The sequence below is a fragment of the Poecilia latipinna genome, unplaced genomic scaffold (assembly GCF_001443285.1).
Source record: "Poecilia latipinna isolate Pla-1442-1.1 unplaced genomic scaffold, P_latipinna-1.0 Scaffold1270, whole genome shotgun sequence".
NCBI classification, from domain to species: Eukaryota; Metazoa; Chordata; class Actinopteri; order Cyprinodontiformes; family Poeciliidae; genus Poecilia; species Poecilia latipinna.
The window spans coordinates 82,011-100,813 of record NW_015113886.1 but is presented as its reverse complement, the minus strand read 5'-3'; the positions used below and the strand labels follow the sequence as shown (position 1 = coordinate 100,813).

The 18,803-nt window shown below is 41.2% G+C and overlaps 2 protein-coding genes and 1 long non-coding RNA gene across 6 annotated transcripts in view; 1 reads left to right on the top strand and 2 right to left on the bottom strand.

Moving 5' to 3' along the window:
• Nucleotides 1-2,429: 2,429 nt before the first annotated feature.
• On the bottom strand, nucleotides 2,430-13,266 carry LOC106961152 (ras-related protein ORAB-1). Its single transcript, XM_015054689.1, has 6 exons — nucleotides 12,732-13,266; nucleotides 9,167-9,239; nucleotides 8,973-9,068; nucleotides 5,861-5,956; nucleotides 4,572-4,703; nucleotides 2,430-3,031 (listed from the first exon to the last, which is right to left on the bottom strand). Exons 1-6 carry the CDS (start codon nucleotides 12,743-12,745, stop codon nucleotides 2,831-2,833), a joined length of 612 nt encoding a protein of 203 aa, XP_014910175.1. The 5' UTR covers nucleotides 12,746-13,266; the 3' UTR covers nucleotides 2,430-2,830.
• Nucleotides 5,964-8,139, top strand: LOC106961154 (uncharacterized). Its single transcript, XR_001427720.1, has 2 exons — nucleotides 5,964-6,879; nucleotides 6,913-8,139. It is a non-coding gene; the product is annotated as an uncharacterized LOC106961154 (long non-coding RNA).
• Nucleotides 13,267-15,065: 1,799 nt separating the features above from the next.
• The window catches only part of cep68 (centrosomal protein 68), a 9,553-nt gene continuing 5,815 nt past the window's right edge, over nucleotides 15,066-18,803 (bottom strand). The window contains exons 3-8 of one of the 4 annotated variants that reach the window (XM_015054685.1): nucleotides 17,668-18,657; nucleotides 16,490-16,664; nucleotides 16,264-16,409; nucleotides 16,044-16,166; nucleotides 15,611-15,707; nucleotides 15,066-15,512 (exon numbers count right to left, since the gene is read on the bottom strand). In XM_015054685.1, coding sequence (XP_014910171.1) covers nucleotides 15,349-15,512; nucleotides 15,611-15,707; nucleotides 16,044-16,166; nucleotides 16,264-16,409; nucleotides 16,490-16,664; nucleotides 17,668-18,657 — 1,695 coding nt within the window. In that variant the 3' untranslated portion in view covers nucleotides 15,066-15,348. The remainder of the gene's footprint in view (nucleotides 15,513-15,610; nucleotides 15,708-16,043; nucleotides 16,167-16,263; nucleotides 16,410-16,489; nucleotides 16,665-17,667; nucleotides 18,658-18,803) is intronic. The other 3 variants (XM_015054687.1, XM_015054686.1, XM_015054688.1) reach the window with 3 other exon arrangements.

Here is an 18,803-nt window from a genome sequence, read left to right as displayed (position 1 = left end):
ATTAATGGAAATCTGCTTTTCCATGGATGTCACCCTCTGGGAGGAAATCCTTGTCCTGTGAGTTCCTGGATGGGATTCCTAAACACAGGCCCAAAATATTCATTTCTGATGCACTTTATCAGTTTCCATTGTATCACGCTTGACTTCTCATTAATTGTTGGAAGAAATCGACCCTGTGGGACCGGGCTGGTCCAAGCCATTTTGGGGCAGCTTTTTCTGGGGGATCCACACCAGATGATTTATAATTCCTAAGCTACTCTGTGAGTGTAACATACCTGCTATCATTAGGATCATTTGTAATTAGCATACATGATACAAGTACTATTATGACTATTCATTTCAACCTTACAGGAGTAACAGATAAAAAATAAAAACATTTGGATTTTTAGAATGCAGAATGATATTTAAGTGTGCCATTTTATTTTAACTATTTGAAAGTAACATCGACTGATAAACACTAAATTTAATATCTTAAATTTCCCCAACGGAGGCAGCAGCCTTCAAATTCTATCATGCTAGTTTAATTCTTTTGGGAGGCCCCTGGTGGTTTGGGGGCCCTAAGCAGCCGTTTACCTCGCATCGCCTTGTGCCAGCTCTGCTTCAGGATGTTTTGACCGCACTCTGTATTCATGGAAGCCTTATTTGGCAGAATAGAAGGAAGCCCACTTCTTTGGATATGAAACAACTCCACATGGACAGGATCAGGATTCTTTGGCTCTGCATGCCTCATGGTGATGCTCATCTTCAATGTTCCTTTCTGTCTTTTTGAAACAATGAGAACGATTCATGGGAGAAAAGACCATTAGCCCCTCTTCTGCTGCCCCATCCTTGTTCCTCCAGCAGAGTGTATTTCAGTCTGTACTTGATGTTTTTCATGGAAGTTCCCCCTGTGCTTCCATTCTTGTTCAGTCAAGCCTCATTTCTCCCAACAAGCTGCGGTTTCCATTAAACGCCTGCAGAGGTCACTAAAGACCGGTTAAATCCGAACACCCAACAGTTCAGTCCAAAATGACTTTCATTTATCCTCTTCATTTAATTTCATATGTTTAAAATCTTTTTTTTCTTTTGGTTAACAATGTGTCTTCTGCTCCACATACCTGTCAAGTCTCCCGTTTTTAAACTACTGTTTTTCTCCCCCTTTCCCGCCGTACTCCCGTATTATTTCACATAAATATTCCGGACTGTGCCGCCTGCTCTCACGTTAGTCCCCCGGTCTTATGCTTATGTTACCCTATGTTCAGCAACAAGTTGGAGTTTTTCTTGAACTGGAAACAAACTGTAGCACTCTCAGTTTGAGGTTGGCTATTGTGCTGAACAATGGAGCACTGTTCTAACATTCTTATCCACGTATGGCATACCAAACGTTTTGCAGCTCTCCAACTCTGAAATAAAGGAAGCTGCATGTGTTCATCTCATGCTTTTAACTCAGGGAGCAGGCGAGTCTGGGGAGTAAATATACATTTCCCCAAATCACCATCCTTTTTAAATAGGGGTGCACCGATTGCAGTTTTCCGGCTGATCCTCGAGCTTTTAAAGGGCCTGATTGATACCAATTTGTTTCTTAAGTCGAGACATTGACAAAGTAGCTTTTTTTGAGACCTTTGCTGATCACAGATTCCCCAAAATTAAGGAAATTGGGTTAAATGTATTGCTGCAACCCTACATTTTAAACATATACTTTCTGTGAATAAATCAATTATTTACTATTGACACATGGTAGAGCTTTCTACCAGTGGTCAGGCCTTAAATATGGAACCTGTGGAAAAGCCAGACTCAGTGTTTGGTTATGAACCAAACAGAAGAACCGATGGACAGACGGATGGACAAAGTGATGGATAAACAAAAAGGCAACATGATGCGACTCAGGGATGGGTGGACAAACAAGAGGCTGGACAAACGGATGAACAAACGGGCGAATAACTGAACGGAAGAACTTTTATTTAATGGGATAGTGAATAATGTGTGAAAGTACAATTCAACTGGTTGTCCTTAGTACGTGGAAAACCCGTAAACTCCATATTGGTCCAGAATGAATGTGTGCATCAAGAAAAAGAAAAAAAAAAAGATCAGCCCATGTGGTACAGTATGGTAGTACAATATTTATTTTCCGTTTAAGTGTTACATATTGAGCAAGAAACTTACAGTTGTCTTCAGCCACAAATTGAATGCAGAGAAAAAGACCAATTCAGGAATGTGTCAGACACAAGAGAACTGGCTAACTCAATTGTACATATATATACATAATGTTTATGTACATATACGGATGTTGCACTAGACTTTAGAAGAGCTGAGATGATGATGATGATGAGCAGAAGTTGGTATGAAAAAAAAAATTAAAACACCTTCAGATGGGGACAGAGAGACAGGTGCTGAGAAAAAAAGAAAAAAAGAAAAAAAGATGACAGTAAGACAAGAAACGATCACAGAAAGAGAGGAAAGAAACAGAAACCTTAATGAACCCAATTGGTTTACCAACCCTGCTGCAGGAATGAAAACACACACACACACACACCCACACGCACATGCACACAGTGTTCTCATGAAACTGTATTCACAGGGCCGAATGAAAGTCTCTGACCGGTCTGAGAAGGGGCGTCGGTCGAATCATCGCCTATCAACCTAATTAGTCAACAGCAGGACAGTAAGACAAGAAAGATTCTTCTGTTTGTTTTGGTAGAGCGGCTACAGTATGTACAGTACAAACTTCATCTTGTTCTCACACACATGAATCGAGACTTCGCTGTCTTGTCTGCTGTGGGGGTTTGTGTGGGACACAGTGGAGCTTGGGAGGGGGCCTGCAGAGTAAAGAGAGGGAGTGGTGCTTCATGTCTCAGCAGCAGCCTCCTGATGAAGGCTTAACAGTAGTGCCTGGAGTCAGCTTCACATTGGGCTTCTCTCCTCCTCCGGCTGTGGCCCCGGGGCCCATCCTCTTCTTGATTTCGGCGGCCATGGTCATGAAGGCCTGCTCCACGTTGGTGGCGTTTTTGGCGCTGGTTTCCAAAAAGGGGATTCCCAGAGAGTCTGCGAACTCCTGCAAACACAACGCTGGGTTTAGCAAAGTGGCAAATCGGGAGAGGAGAGAAACAGATGGCTTTCATTTAATAGAAATCTGCTGTTGTAAAAAGGACTCCACATCTAAACACAGTAGATTAAAATCTCCTTCATGTGGCTCGCTGTAAACTGGTCCAACACAGAAAATGTTCTCCATTCGTCTCTTCTTTTCTGCACTGCATTCCCATAACGTGCAATGCGGAGAGAAAGGGGCTGATCACAGCTCTCTCTGGAAACTTTTGGCCATTTTTTAAACTTTTACAGCAACACAACCTGATGGATTATTGACATTTCCATCTTATTCGAGACCTGGCAAACATGTAAACCAGATTCCAAACTTCTCCACCCTTTTCCAGACAGTCCAGGAAGCCTCCCCGTTTCTCCACCACTTATCTCTTCTGCTGCTTCCTTCTAGACATTCCAGCTCCTGGCTAACTCAATAATTTCTATTCACATCAATAGCCTGCATGTGGATGACTAAATTCCATCTGCATCACACTGTTCCTTCTGTATGTTCAATTTTGTATGTCAGACTGTACTGACCCTGGCGTTACGCTCTTCAGAACTCGGCCCTCCCCGCCATGACGGAGGTCAAAACATCTAATGAGCTCTTGTAAAGCCCGTCAAAAAAACAAAAAAAAAAACACATCAGGTAGTCTGACATCGCTTTTACTTAGTGGATTTCACTTTAAAAATGGTCGTAGGATGCTGCAAGGTCGGCGACATAAACATACAAAACCAAACTTGTCATTTTATTGTATAACTTTTAATGAGGAAAGATACGGTGGCAATAGCAGCAGTCAATCATAATGACTGGCACGTTTGCAGTGAAGGTAGAGCAAAGAGGAAGCTTGGGTCAGTTTCTAAACTAGCCATTTCAAACTTATGTAAATACCATCTATAAGCCCCAACCAAGTGTGCTACATTGACAGACAAATTAGCTTCACTTGAACAAGTAGAATTTATGGTTAAACTGGCAAAAACTACTTGGGAAAACAATTTCCCTCTCTGCGTTACTCCCGTCCCTCATTTCTGACATCCATTATGGCCCCTACAGTGATGCAGTTGCATAGGGTCAATACAAAGGACCTTACAGACTTCTGGTTTCATGGCAACACATCATATTGACAACACTCAGGTATCGTTTATCCAGTTGAGAAGAACAGAAGTGATGGAAATGTCGCCGCTCGTTGCATGTCAGGCCTCCCACAGTAGTACTGTTTATGCTGACGGTCAACACAACGACACCAGACGCCCACTTAGTTTTAACTGAACAACAACCAGATGTTTGACCTGCTCTAAACCATGACTGTCATTCAGATATGAAATGGTGCCATAACATATTTTGGAGATGCTACCATTTTCTGTTAACACAACATTTTGCCACAAAAATATAAATAAAGCCAGAAACAAGTTTAGCGGAAGACGTCCTTCTCTAAGAGGCTCTGCATCTTGAACTCTTGCACAAAGTTTCCAAATCTATGCGCAGATCTGGGAAGCACTAGTAATGAGGTACCTACCTTTGCTGTTGTATAATCCACCACTTTCTTTGTTGTCAGGTCACACTTGTTCCCAACCAATAACTTGTTGACATTTTCACTGGCATAGCGGTCAATCTCCTGTAGCCACTGTTTGACATTGTTGAAGGACTCCTGAGACACAAAGCAGATCAACGTTAGGCCACTCCAGCAGTGGAGGCCGGTTTAGTTCAACACTGCTCAGAAACTGGTTTAGTTCAACATGAGGCCAGGTAGCTCCCAATACATTCTCATATGAATGACAGACTGTAGTCTGAGCAGCTTCCATGTTCTAAAAGATGGTCAAGATGCTGTGGGGATGGATTTCTACTACAACTGCACAGCATTACGCTTCTATCATCCTGTTTCACAGTAGAGAAGGCGAGTTATGTTGGGTTTGCAGTGATAGCTGTTCACCTTTAATAGTGTTATTTAGGTCTCCTCTGACCACTGGAGGTGGCCTCTCCATGGGAATGTGCTTTTTTTTTTTTTTTACCAACAATGGCTGGTATTGTGTTTTATGTGTTTCCCTGCTTTTCTACACCTAATTCAGCTGATTGCAGTTCAGCAAACACCTGTCAACTGAAATCACCTGGGCTGAAGCAAGGAAACATCCAAAATATGCAGGGCAGTGTGCCTTGAGGACCAGGGTTAGGAAACAGTGCTCTAACAAACCTCGACAGAAAATGTGTCATTAGCCTCAGATTAAATCACTCACCGGTGAACTCTCCTTACTAATTAAGGGATTCTGAGCCAGTTGGTTGCACACAGTGCTTAATTTGAGTCAGTTATACTGGATTGCATTCAATGGTATCACAATGAACGGGGCTCAACAAAAATGAAAGCACGTTACACTTTAAAATAGAATGACATCTGAAAACCACATCTCTTTTCCCTTCCAAGGTAAGTTTTAGATGACCTTACGATGGCTTGATAATTCTATTCAGGTTTTGTGGTTGGTACAGAACGAAAAGTGGTTTAAGAGCTACGAAAACTTTTACAAACCATCATCTGGATGTTTTATGATCAACCTGTTGTCTATCATAAGAAGCAACGTTACCAGTAAGTGCTTACAAGAAAATATCTCTGGGACTTCAGAAGGAACCTTGGAGCTTCCACAAATAAAAACATGACTTCTCACAGCAATCCTCCATTTAGCAATAGAGGATTGTTAAATTGCAATAGATTTAACAATGTATTAGCTTGTTAAGATCAGCTATCAAAAATGGAGTAGCTGCCATTTGAGCGACATCCATCCACGTAGTGAAATGTCAGTGTAAAGCAGGACCAACCTGATCTGTGACATCGTAGACTACAATGATACCATGAGCACCTCTGTAGTAGCTGGATGTGATTGTACGAAACCTCTCCTGTCCCGCTGTATCCCACTGTTGAAGAAAAACAAACAGATGAACACTGGGAACAGAAATACTTGTTGATTTTATTTGAAAATGTACAAAGCCATTAAACTACACAATTATACAAGAACATAAAAATGATTGCCCTAAACTTAGTTAACATTTGTCCAGAGCTTCCTTTGAGTCCTTCGAACCACCTCGGATCATTTGTGGTTTCGCCACTTTAAATTGGAACTGAAGCGGCGGTCTTGCTTGTTTGACATTGTTGCTACTTTTTACTTGTACATTGATTTCTGACTCAAACAGACATCAAACCAGTCTTAATATGTCAGGCGTTAAACCTGACTTTCAGCTGCTGACCCCTAGGCAGGGCGTCCCCTAGCGAATGAAAATGATATGGAAAATTATGAATCAAAATTTTATATGTGCAAATTTAACGAGGTTATTTATGTGTGTGTATGTGTGTGTGTGTTTTAAAGTGCAATTAGAGCTGCTTCAAACTAAAGCACGAATTGGCTGCATTATCTAGTTTCAGTGGTTTAATGTTATTTTTTTATTAATTTTGATCTTTTTATTTCATTAAACTTTCTAACCACAAATGATGGTCTGCAACACAAATGCATATCTCAGTGAAATGAAATAATAATAATTTAAAAAAATCCACATAATAAGAGTTCTGCATGAGTTTTTACTGCTGAGAAACTCTACAGGGAGTTTTAAATCTGCTGCGTTTTATCTGACAACTTTCTGCTTTTACAAGCAAGCTTGACTCTGCTTTAAATTGCAGCATTTGAAGTCCAACACTCAGTCTATGTTTGTTGGTTTTATTGTGCCGCAGCTCCTCTGCTGTAACCGACACCGTCGACCAGGCCCAAGCTCACACCATTAAATATACAAACAAATAAATAAGTAAAAGGGCGTTGTCGTATGCTGCAGTACATTTGGACTTTGGGGTTGGGGGGATTGAATATGACTGCTTTAAATAGTGCCAGATGAAATTATTGGTCAATTCAGAGTAAAAAAAAAAAAAAGTTATATTTTAAAATGCTTTTTAATTTTTACTATTTTACCATAGAGGAAACTATGCTTACTTGGTATTTGGCACCCTGACAGAAGTGAGGTTGTCGTTTCGCGCCATCGGCCCTTCTGACTAAGCCTGTTACGGTAAATACTGCGGCCTCTGTAAGTGAACATGGCTTTTAAGCATTGAAAGAACAGAAATGGATTGCTGATGTTAGCTTGCATTGATAACTGCAGTTAGCCTGGTCACTTATGGTTCTTTTCCACTACAACCAGAGGCGGCTCAACTCTACATAGATTAACTTAGGTTTTTTTCCATTACAATGAAGTAAGAGGTCTAGTGCGTGTGGTGGTCATGCAGTTGGGTGGTCATGGAGTCTGGAGCGCTATGTGATCTGTACAGGACACAGCTAGGGACATAAAGCCATGTTGAACATTCTACTCAGACAGAATTTTTTTGTCAGATTATTGTCACTTTATTACGAGTTTTTCTGAATGGCGGCTCGAGTTATTGTAAGAGAGTTGCTCTTGTGATGCAACTAGTTAATCCACCTCTTAGCCAATCAGTGACCAACAGTCTTCTGAGTAGGGCTGCACAATTTTATCAGTTCTATGATATTTATCAATATTTTTTTTTTCCCTCAGAAAGTATAGATTTTTCATCTGCGAGTATCAATACATTAAGTTCTAATTTGAGTTCTATGTCAAATCCACATCAATTAAATGACAGCTATCACACATGACATTTTTACCCAGCTGCACATGTATGAATGAAACAACCAGTTACAAATTAAATAATGAAATTAAATTACATTATCTAATATAAGGGAATAAGACAAAAAAGGTTCCTTTTCTGCATAACCAAATACACAAAGCCACACAATTACCATTTAAACAAAGTAAATGTTTAACAAAAACATTTATTACACCAGTATTACACCATCAGTTCAATTAACTCAATCCAAGTCTAAGGAACAGTCACAAAATGCCACCAAAATCACTCTGTCCCTCTAAAATCTTTCAGAAAATCTTAAAAATGTATCAAATTGTATTGTTCGCTGAACATTGTGATTTATATCTTACTGTGAGCAGAATATTACGTATTGTATTGTTTAGTGAGATTACTGTATCGCTACAACCCCACTTCTGACATCATGTTTCAGCCAGACTCACTGCATGCGAGTGAAGTGGGTTCCAGAAAAACCATGTAATGGTTACTAGTGGAAAATCCTTCTAATCATGGAGAGCAGAACCCAGCAGCTCTGAGTAGGTGCTGGCCCAAAAGGACAAACTGTGATTACAGACAGTAAAGCCTGAAAATGGTAATGAGATAGAGATACTGTACACTGGTCATAGTGGAAACACCGTGTGGCATAAACATGGGGACGTTCCTGACAATCTGTGCATAAAAGTGTGCATTCACACCAGATTTCTTTGGTCCACTTTAATCAAACTCGAGTTGTGAATGCATAATCGAACTCTGATGCGGACTGAAAAAAGCGAACCCTGGTCTGCCTACAAAACCCAGGTATGTGTTCGGTTGAAGTGGACCATGGTGAGCTTCTAATGAATATGTGAACACCAAGCAGACTGGAAACTGCTCCAAAAGCAGGAAGTTGACTACAGCGCAGGGCATTCTGGGTAAATATAAACAAAACAAATGCCATTGCTAGCAGGAGAAATGGCTCATGGTCTTTTGCCAAAGACAGAAGAGACTACCAAATCTCACACCACTACATTTTTGTTTGTATCCTTGAAGAAGGGACCTTCAACGGTTGTTGGTGCAGGGCCACCATAAGCGAGGGGATCGATTTTTTAATTAGTTTGGTTTGTTTGACAGTGTGAAAAAGAAATGCAACAGCTGAAAATTTAACAAATGTTGCAACTTTGCCCCCAGTCGCAGTCTACCGGGCTATCAGGTGTGAAAACACATCATAACTGCTTCCAGCAATACAAATTAAATAATGAACAACAGATATTCACCAAGAAAAATCTACAAACTAGAAATAACCTGTGGGATGCTTACAATCTGAAGTTTAATGGTCTTTCCATCAAGTTCTATGGTTCGTATTTTGAAGTCCACACCAATAGTGCTAATGTAACTTTCTGTGTATGTGTCATCCTAGAGGGAGAGAGAAAGAGAAAAAGAGCTGGTCAGACGGTTCACATATCCTGTTCACTTCCTTCCATGTTCTGAATGTGCTTTTCTGGAAAACTCACTGCAAACCGGAGAAGAAGGCAAGACTTTCCAACACCAGAGTCACCAATCAGGAGCAGTTTGAATAAATAGTCACTGTGAAGGAGGGGATAAAAACATGGTTAGAAGTGCTAACTAAGCAAGTTACACATTATTCACAGTTAACGGCAGCCACAAAGGAATGATTCTAGATGCCCGGGTTCTTCTTGATCTCTCAGATCAACCGTTTTGTTTCTATGAGTTTGCAGAGTAAACTCCAGTTGAGACTGGATTTTACTTTTACCGGGAAACATAACATTCATGGCAGTGAAACTGTAGAGAGCTCTAGCACATCTCCAGAGGAAGTTCGGTCAAGCTGACTGGTCCCTGATCATGTGACTGGACCGGTGAAGTCAACAGAAAAATCTTGGGAGGGCCAAGAAGACAGAAGCAGCACACATTGGTCATATGTTGCAACAGGGACTGCAGCCCCTGTTTACTGGGATCATGTAACAGTTGGGTCAACTATTCCCAAAGTATCAAGCAAATGAAGGGGGTACTTTCCCCCTAATCAGTAAGCCTGGTTACTGATACAACCTGTGCTGCTGACTATGGATCAGTGCTGCTCACAGGATGCATCCCTGAACTTTTTATGCTGACTCAAAGAACGCAAGTTAAGTTCCTCAGTCTGTAGGCTGGAAACGGTGATATAGGATGGCACAATGTAGCAAACTGCAATCTGTGTTGCAACATTAACATGGGCACTATCACAATCCAGGGTTTCCCCCAGTGTATTACAAGCCTGGCGGGCCACCAGGCTTTACTTGTGGCCCCACCAGGTTAAGTATTGTTTATTTATTTGGTTTCTTTTGAAATGTTTGGATTTTTTAAGACTTTATTGTTGGTGTTCAGATATTAATCTTCCAATAACACATAATTATCAAGTGATATTTTCAAAATGTCTGTCAACTTTAAGCATTGTTTAACTCAAAAACATGGCGGGCCGCTGGATGAATGACTGCCGAGCGCCGCAACCACCGGGCTTAGCCCTGGGGGGAAAGCTTGCAATCTCAAAGGACTGTTTGGATGCAATGTGAGGTATGTTATAATATGTCAATAAGACACTTGAAAATGTCCTGCAGGACTTTTAATGACCTACATGATAAAGCTAAAGATGAACCCATAACAGATTTTCAATTAAATCTCAGAAGTTAGAAGAAAAATGTGGGTTAAAAGCAAAGTTGTCATGACAAATTCTGAATTTCTACCGTGCCAACTAAGGCATAGGGCAGGGCCTGCTGTTATTATACCCAGATTAGCCCATTCGGTGAGGAACACCCTGCAACAAGGTGGCAGACAGCCAACAGTCAAGTCTAAACCAACTCCTGCTCTTCTAGCAGTAACCACAGGAAGCTGCTCTTTCCTAATAATTACTTTATGGCAACTGTTTAACCTGTTAGTTTCATTACTTTGTTTTACTGAGCAGCTGGAGAGAAATGAAAACAATATGCCCCCATCCGTCTGAGTAATATCTCATCTTCCCAAAGAGGATCCACTCTCCAGTGTCATTGTAAAGAATCCCAGTCATTCCCTCTTCATTAGGCGTCTCACTGGGAACAATGGTTTTTCATACTGAATACTGACCAATCACTGTTCTGTGGGAGTTTAGGAACATGCAGACCAAAACCAGCCGAATGAAGAAAAGCTGTGCTTTCTTGTTTTACTGTTCTCAGCTGAATCTCAGTTCTTCAACTAATATAAACTTCCCGAATCATGTCTGAGGAATATTTAACTGAGTGGAACAGGGAGCCGACGTAAACAAGCTATAGAACAATCTTGGATCACATCCAAGATCAGATTGTTCCCAAACTTCTCCGTTCCACCTTTATGAATGGAAACCTAAAGAGACAGGAAGCTCAACTGCCTGATTACTCAACACTGCTGTGAGGAAATCCAGGGCCCGTCCTGTGACATGTGACCCACACATGACTGAGAGGCTGTGGAGAGCTGTTAGAGCATATGACTGAAAACTGAGTCATTTACAACACCAGAACCAGCTTTAAAAAAAAAAAAACAACTGTTATCCTGACATAAACAATGGACAACTCCTGCTGCAAACCTGCTTAGCTGCTTCACATTGATACAATGTAATAATCATCATCCATCCACAACTAGCTTAGGCATCTAGAACAACCAGAAGTTGGCTTCTGATTCAGCACTACAGTAAAAAGCTATTCTAGTGCTTATATTTTATCTTCTTGTTCAGCACTTTGTTTGAAGTTACTATTATCATTATGAGGAATTTGGACAACATTTGTTGTAACCTGGTTCAAATTCCAAAACAGACCGGTTGAACCTGTACTGGATTATTCGACAGTAATGGGGAGTTTCTTGAAAGAATGGCACATTAGTTCAATAGTAATTCAGTACAGGTTGGACTGGTCCAAGTGCTGTGGATTTTAAAGAAGACTCATTGCTCAGAATAATAATAATAATAAAAAACACAGTTTAAACATATAATTTAAAGAATCTGTAAACAGAAATACAGCCTGGCCCAGTTTGACCAGAATAAGTAAGTTTTCAATCCTGCCTTGTTGGGAAAACATTAAAATGGTTATTTGGGTTTTCACAAGACGTTCACCGATGTTTTTTTTTTGTTTTGTTTTTTTCGATTTCCAGTTTTCCTTCTCAGGAAAGAGAAAACTACAATGAAAAGGAAGTAATTCTTTTTATTATCCATCAAAACTGTATCTTTAACCACAGTTTTACTAAACTCACACAAGTGCAGTAGAGTACTTGCAGCTAACTGGTGCTAGTAAACACCACAAATTGGTGGAAGTTCTTGGTTTTCGTCTGTTTAATGAAAAAGAGAAATAAAAATCCCACAGTTTCAGTGACTGGTTGATCGGAAGGAATCAATGGAAAATAAGTCAATTCCCATTTCTAGACGACTTACTGATGAATAATTAAGATTTCACAAATAGAACAAAAAAACAGTTTTAGGAATCACAAGCTTTGTTTCTAAGAATCTATACAGCGTGAGAATCAGTCCAAGTCAGGTTTGATCCTAATAACTGTTCTAGATCTTGAGGTAGACCTGATCAAAGTTGGCCCAGATTCACCAAAAGCAGCTGCATATGCCCTTCGTAGTCGAGTCAGAAGCACCAAATTGGTTGCTAACTTCTTAACAAGCTTTTTATTTCAACTTTATAAAATCCGACTTAAACCCAGCGTAGATGATAGCTGGATCTTTTAAGCTTGTGAGACCAGCCGTCCAGCCAACAGGAGTTAACGTTCAAGCTAACTCTTCAATATGGCACCTTTGTCCCGTATTTACAACTTAAGAGTGAAATCTGGCCAGTCAACACAGCTGTCAGTGAAGCCCACCAGCCGTCGCCCAACAGCTGCTTAATAAGCCATTAGTGGATAGCCGACACAATGTTACATAAAGCGGTGCAATGTTCTGTATGCACACAGGTGTACATGAAGGCCACAAGTCAGCTGATGTTCCACGTTCACTCCGCTCTTCACATATTTTCCAGCGCTGACTTGTTAGCACAGAGCTAACCTTAACTAGCAGTCCTCAGCATTTTAACTCGGGATACTTACTATTCGGGATTCATTGTCGACTCGTAGTGTCACCGTCCGCAGATAAGCAGGGCTGTCTTGAGGAAAAACGGGGACGACGACCAGCTTGTACCGCTCCCCGAAGCGCGACCCGGCTGCCTGTTTTCTCAGTAAAAATCCAAAATGGCTGCAACTTCAACCAGGAAACGGCTAACATCAGCCAGCTGCTAGGACGGAAGCGGGAAATAACACCACAAAATGCGTGGTTAGGCTTCAGTTGGGTTGAACAGACGCGTCGGTCGTTGTTTAATAAAACGGCTGAACGAACAGGCGGCTGGTGGTAGATGTGTCACTGACTGGCTGGTTAGTATGCGGCTACTGCAGCAGGGAACTGTCGAGCCCTAACCGGAGAGATTACATCATTTAGTGAAACGTGGCAGAGCTGAGTCAAACTACACATCTTACACTACTTCCGGCCATGGACTTCAACCTAAAAAACCTCGACAAGCTGACGGTGCTTATGTTCACACCTGATGAAAATGGAATAGGATTATAAGGAGAAAACTCAAAAGAGTTCACCCCTCTGTCAAACGCCACTGACATCTAGTCACAGTGACTGACGGTCCTTTTATGTGTTTCCGTGGTTTCGTCGAAGCCCAGTTCTAACATCTGCTTTTATTACAGTTTTTCTCACATCGCCTTGGTGCATTTCTCAGAACAAAACTAAAATTCTCAAAACTCCTTGTTCAATCTTCAAAATCATGTTGCCACTTATGCACATCAAAAAAGCTTTTTCCAAGTTGCAAATGCTTTTCATCGAGTGATGAAGCACTTTTTTTTTGCCTTTTCCTACATTTTCAATTACTTTTGTTATGTAGACCAAAATGTATTATACGAGTCTCTATTTAAAAGTGTACACCGTTGTATTGACAGATGTACAGACGTTTAATTTTGAGAGATAAACCAAGGATTTTGAGAAAGAAACTGGGTGTTGCGGGTAATCCATGGTGTTCTGCTGTTTGTACGAATTGTTTTGAGAAATGAACTTAAAATGTTGAAAATGATTTGAGAAATGCACCAAGGCGACTGAGAAAAAACTGTAAAAGTTCATTAACACACTTGTACCGACTCTCTTGTAGTTCTATGTGTGTTATCATTTAGATAAGTTGGACAGAGCAGAGAAAATGTTTCCCCCCCTCTCCCTTACTTAAATGTTTTAGACAGACTGATTATCTCAAAAATAGCCAAAGTACATACAAAAAAATACCATCCAAAGCAACATGGAACTGTTTCTTTTTACCTGCTCATGAATGAATATGCAATATTTTTAATGAAAGTAGAAAAAAACAAATTATTGAAGGTCAAAAAAATGCATCCCAGTCTTATGAGTGCAAATATGTATGTACAAGTATGTATATATGTGTACAACAATAAATCTGATTAAAAGTTCCTGAACTTTCGAGGTTGAGATTGCACTGCTGAAGTACATGATGAATTTATTTTAAGACTCTACACACACCTTACCAGGGGAGGTGGGAGGGTGGTGAGTATGATTGGAAGTGTTGAAACTCATCATTCAGAGCATCTAAACGTATCATTCATACGTCAGGTCAAAATGGAAATTATAAACCCTGGCACTTGACTTGGTTTATAAATAAAATCACAGTCCTAAAAATGCTTTATTTATTAACATATCTTCCAGTACCATGTGACAAAATGACACAATGAAAATGCAGTAACCTTGGAGCTGTTTAATGAGACAAGAAGCTTCAGGATTATTTGATTAAGTTCATTTGGTTCATTTGGAGGCATGTCTCACAAGGAGGAGACGATATTAGGTCAAACTGGACCGACTGTACAGTGATGTTCAATAAATAAAAAAGATGCATTCTGATGAGTTTGTCGGATTAGAAGTACCTTTTAAGCAACCTTTAAGCAGGTATTATTCTTCATTAAGATGTGATCTTTTAATCTTAAAAGTTGTGTATTTATTAGCTGTAAGCAAGCACGAAATCTCAACTAACAGAAACAAAGGCTTGAAAAGTAATTCAGCGATTCCCCTAGTGTATTCTAAGCCTGGCGGGCCACCAGGCTTTACTTGTCCCCCCACCAGGCTAAGCATTGCTTATTTATTTAGGTCTTTTTAAAAATGTTTGCATTTTTAAAACTTTATAGTTGGTGTTCAGGTATTAATCTTTCAATAACACATAATTATCAAGTGATATTTTAATTTTTTCTGTCAACTTTAAACATATTTTAACTCAAAAACACGGCAGGCTGCTGGATGAATGACTGACCTAGAGCCCAACCACCAGGCTTAGCAAGTTTTCTAGCAGAAACCTTGAAACTTTTTTGTGCATTGAGTAACTGAAGCCCATGAGCTTTTCAATAATATTCTCATTCATTGAATATGACCTTATGATTTCTGAGACATACTGGATACACTATGAGAAGGTTGAGAGCAACTCTTGCAGTGTCTTCAACCTGACTGGGAAACCTGGAAAACAGCCGATGGATGTCTGGAGCTGAAGTTGCTTTAAACAGCTGACCAGGGAAACAGTCAGTGGTTGGTCTGAACTGGAGGCAGTCATGAGGCTAAGAATGTCTCTTTAAATACTAGTGTCAGAACTTCTCGTGGTCCATCCACAAACTGGACTTATTAGGTTCCAGCAGAGTTCTTCTCTTCCCTCAGCTGAGTAGGACTGTGGTGAGTGGGCAGAGCCAGGGTGTCCATAGCGGACAGAATGGAGGAGAAAACGTGGTCCGAGTGATTCTGTAGAGCTCCGGTCTGCTTCTCGATAAGCAGCAGAGTGTCTTTTAAAACTGAAAACAAAAAGATGGGACATACTAGGGTCAGACTCTGGAGGAACATTTAATATTAGTCTCTTTTTTCATATATATCTATCATGTACATCACTGACATGGAGAGGTGCTGTTGATGCAGCTCAGAAGATGCTGTCCAGCACGGAGGACGCAAGATGTCAGAGGTTGATGGCTGCTCAACTCCTTCTGAAAGCTCTAAAAATAAATCAGAGTGTAGATCGCATGAAGCTGTAACTTATGGTTTGGGTTCTTACTACAGATGGGACACTCGGAGCAGATTTTCAATTGCTGTTGTTTGTAAAGCTTTGACCAGCTGATACCAATTTTGGTTCATTGCCATTGCACCAGACTTTTTAACAAGCTTTTCCCTTGCGCTTCAATTAAAAGATTAAGAATATGCATCAAATTTTAACTGCTTCTTCTGTTCTCTACAGACAGCTCTGAATCCTGAGAAAACCAAAGCTATGAGGAATTTTTATTTATTTTTTTTTGATTAACCACTGTGAACATTTTGGGAGGTTTATTTGTTACCTGATAATCGGCCAGCGATGACTTCACACTAACGAAGTCCCCTGCAGGAGCAGCAATCCTCTCCATGCTCTGTGACAGGCCATACAGCTGCTGGATGAGCAGCTCTAGCTGTGAACAGAACAGCTGGGGGAAAAAAAACAAAAACACACACACACACACCATTCACCGTTTACCGTCTGCCATCAATGCACCGATTGCATCCAGCTCAGCTTGTTCCTACCTGGATGTGTTCGATCAGAGAGTCACTCTGCTCCTGGCCGTCGCACAGCTGCTTCAGCAAACGTTCCCTGACCCCCGTCACACTCAGCTGCCCCCTCACACCGCCACTACTCCTCAAAGCCTCAGATCGCCTGCCGCCGCTGGCTGCTGAGAAACAACACAAGTGAGAACAGGTGGGTGATGAAAAGAAGAATGTGTGTAGCGAGATATGGAAAGGAAATAAATACCCGTCTCTGCTGCACAGCACTGCGTTCCTTCACATCCATCCTGTTTGTCCTTTGCAGTCTCTGGGGTTTTCTGTGAAGAGGTGATGGAGGGCAGCGTGGAGGTGGTGTCCCGGTCAAGAGATGCACAGGGGGCTGTCGCAGGCGGACTTATCTGGGCCGCCACCTCCCGCACCTTCTCCAAAAGACAAAAACCACAACATGTACCTGACTTTATGCTCCGTCACTTACTTTAAAAATGACAACTGTGTTTACTGTCTTTTAATCATCTGATGTACTCTTCTTCTGCTTTCACAAAAGTATAATTTTCCTTTTCTGTTTTTAAATAGACCATGTAGGGACGGAAATAGCTCACGACATCACCTGGCGTTACCTAGGAAGGCTGACAAAAATCAGTAACATTAACTGTTAACACCTACAAGTACAATATGTCATGATCTTCTTGGGTTTGGATAATGGTATGGGAAACGCTGCTGCGTCATGTTGCCAGAAAGGTTCGACTTAAATGGTTTCTTGATTTTGCAAGTCTGATTGTGATAGGCCTGGGTGTGGTAAAAAGGTGTGGCTAATCAAAGTTAATGACTTCAAGGTTTCCTCCAGAAAAATTGCTAAGCCCGGTGGTTGGGCTCTAGGTCAGTCATTCATCCAGCAGCCCGTTGTGTTTTTGACTTAAAAACTGTTTAAAGTTGAAAGGAAACTTGAAAATATCACTTGATAATCAGTTATTGAATGATTGGAAAATGTATATCTGAACACAAACTATAAAGTTTTAAAAACTGCAAACATTTTAAAAAGACTTAAATAAATAAGCAATGCTTAGCCTGGTGGCCCGCCAGGCTTATAATGAACTGGGGGAAACTAAGATTGGGCAATTGGACAAATTTATTAGCCATCCATGATAGACTGCGCCTTTCCATGGTTGTTGCTTTTTTAAGAACAAATGTTTTCTGTTATACTAAAAAAAAAAAAAAAAGTCCAAATTTCACTTGTGTAAATATATCATCCATGCCATTTTGTACACTGACAAATATCAGCTGGGAGAAGTTTGCATATCGCCCAACCTTGGAAGGCTGTGGACTTCTGTGATAATATTGATACAGTTTCCGCTGTGTGTATGATTGCATATTTAGGGAAATTTGTCGTTTTAGATTAAACCCTACACATGAAGCAGCTGGACTGACCTGTCTGGACAGCTGCTGCAGCTCCTCCAGCTGCTCTGGTAGAGGCCAGAACTCCTCGTCCACCTCTCCACCAACCCACCTGGACCGTGGGAGAACATTAGCGGAACGGATGAAAGCAGCGGACGAGGAGGCGGCTTCTGCATGGTGTTGATAGTCGTCGCCATTCCTGCTTTGATCGCTTCCAGCTCTGTCCCTGGTGCAGTCCAAACTGTCCACAGACAAACTGGTGAGATTGGCAATGGAGAGCGGTGTACTGCAGGGGGGAACGTCAGAGGATGCGAGGAACACCTGCGGGTCAGGTGACCCGCTTCTGTCTCGGCTCCTTCCTCCTCCACTCTCAGAGGGTTCGAACCCTGACAGGCTGGCTGAGCTGCACAAGTGGTCCAACTCGATTCCTGAGTCCTTCATGTTGGGCTCAGTTCTTAGAAGATAGTCTTCTTGCAGCTCAGTGGAGTTCCATTCCCTGCTGACATGTCCTGGTCTCAAAGGGTAGGTGTAGTCCAGCAGCGCCTCATATTCTTTGTTTGGGTTCCAGGCAGCAGACTTTCTGTCTGGAGAAGGAGGCAAAGCTTTTGGAATGGCACAGGCCCAATAGTCCACCTGATACCAACACTCAGAGTTCACCGCTGAAGAACTCGTCTTCGTCCCTTCTACGCCACTCCCTTCCTTCGATCTCAAGTGGGCTTGGCTTATTCTGGGGTGGCACGAGCGTGGCATGTAGGTTGGGTTGAGAACTGTGGAGGTCAGCTGTGGCCTCAGAGGAGGATTTATGCTCTGAACCTCTAGAATTGAGCTGGAGAAGCTTCGCTGAGCTGATCTGCCATGGAACGTTAATCCTGAAGGGGGTTCTCTGTGGCACCGTTCTGGAACAATCGAGGTTGAACTGGGTTTTTCTCTAGAGGCTGTGGGAAGTGAGAGGTCCCTTAGAGAGAGGCCATGTGTCTGTGGTGGGTTGACCCACTGCTTCATGGTGAGTCCAGAAGGCTCCTCCTGAAAGACGTCAAAGTATAAGTTTGAGGGTATGGTATTATATTTAGTTATATATATATATATATATATATATATATATATATATATATATATATATATATACACACACACACACACACACTTTATATAGAATAAAGAGACATTAA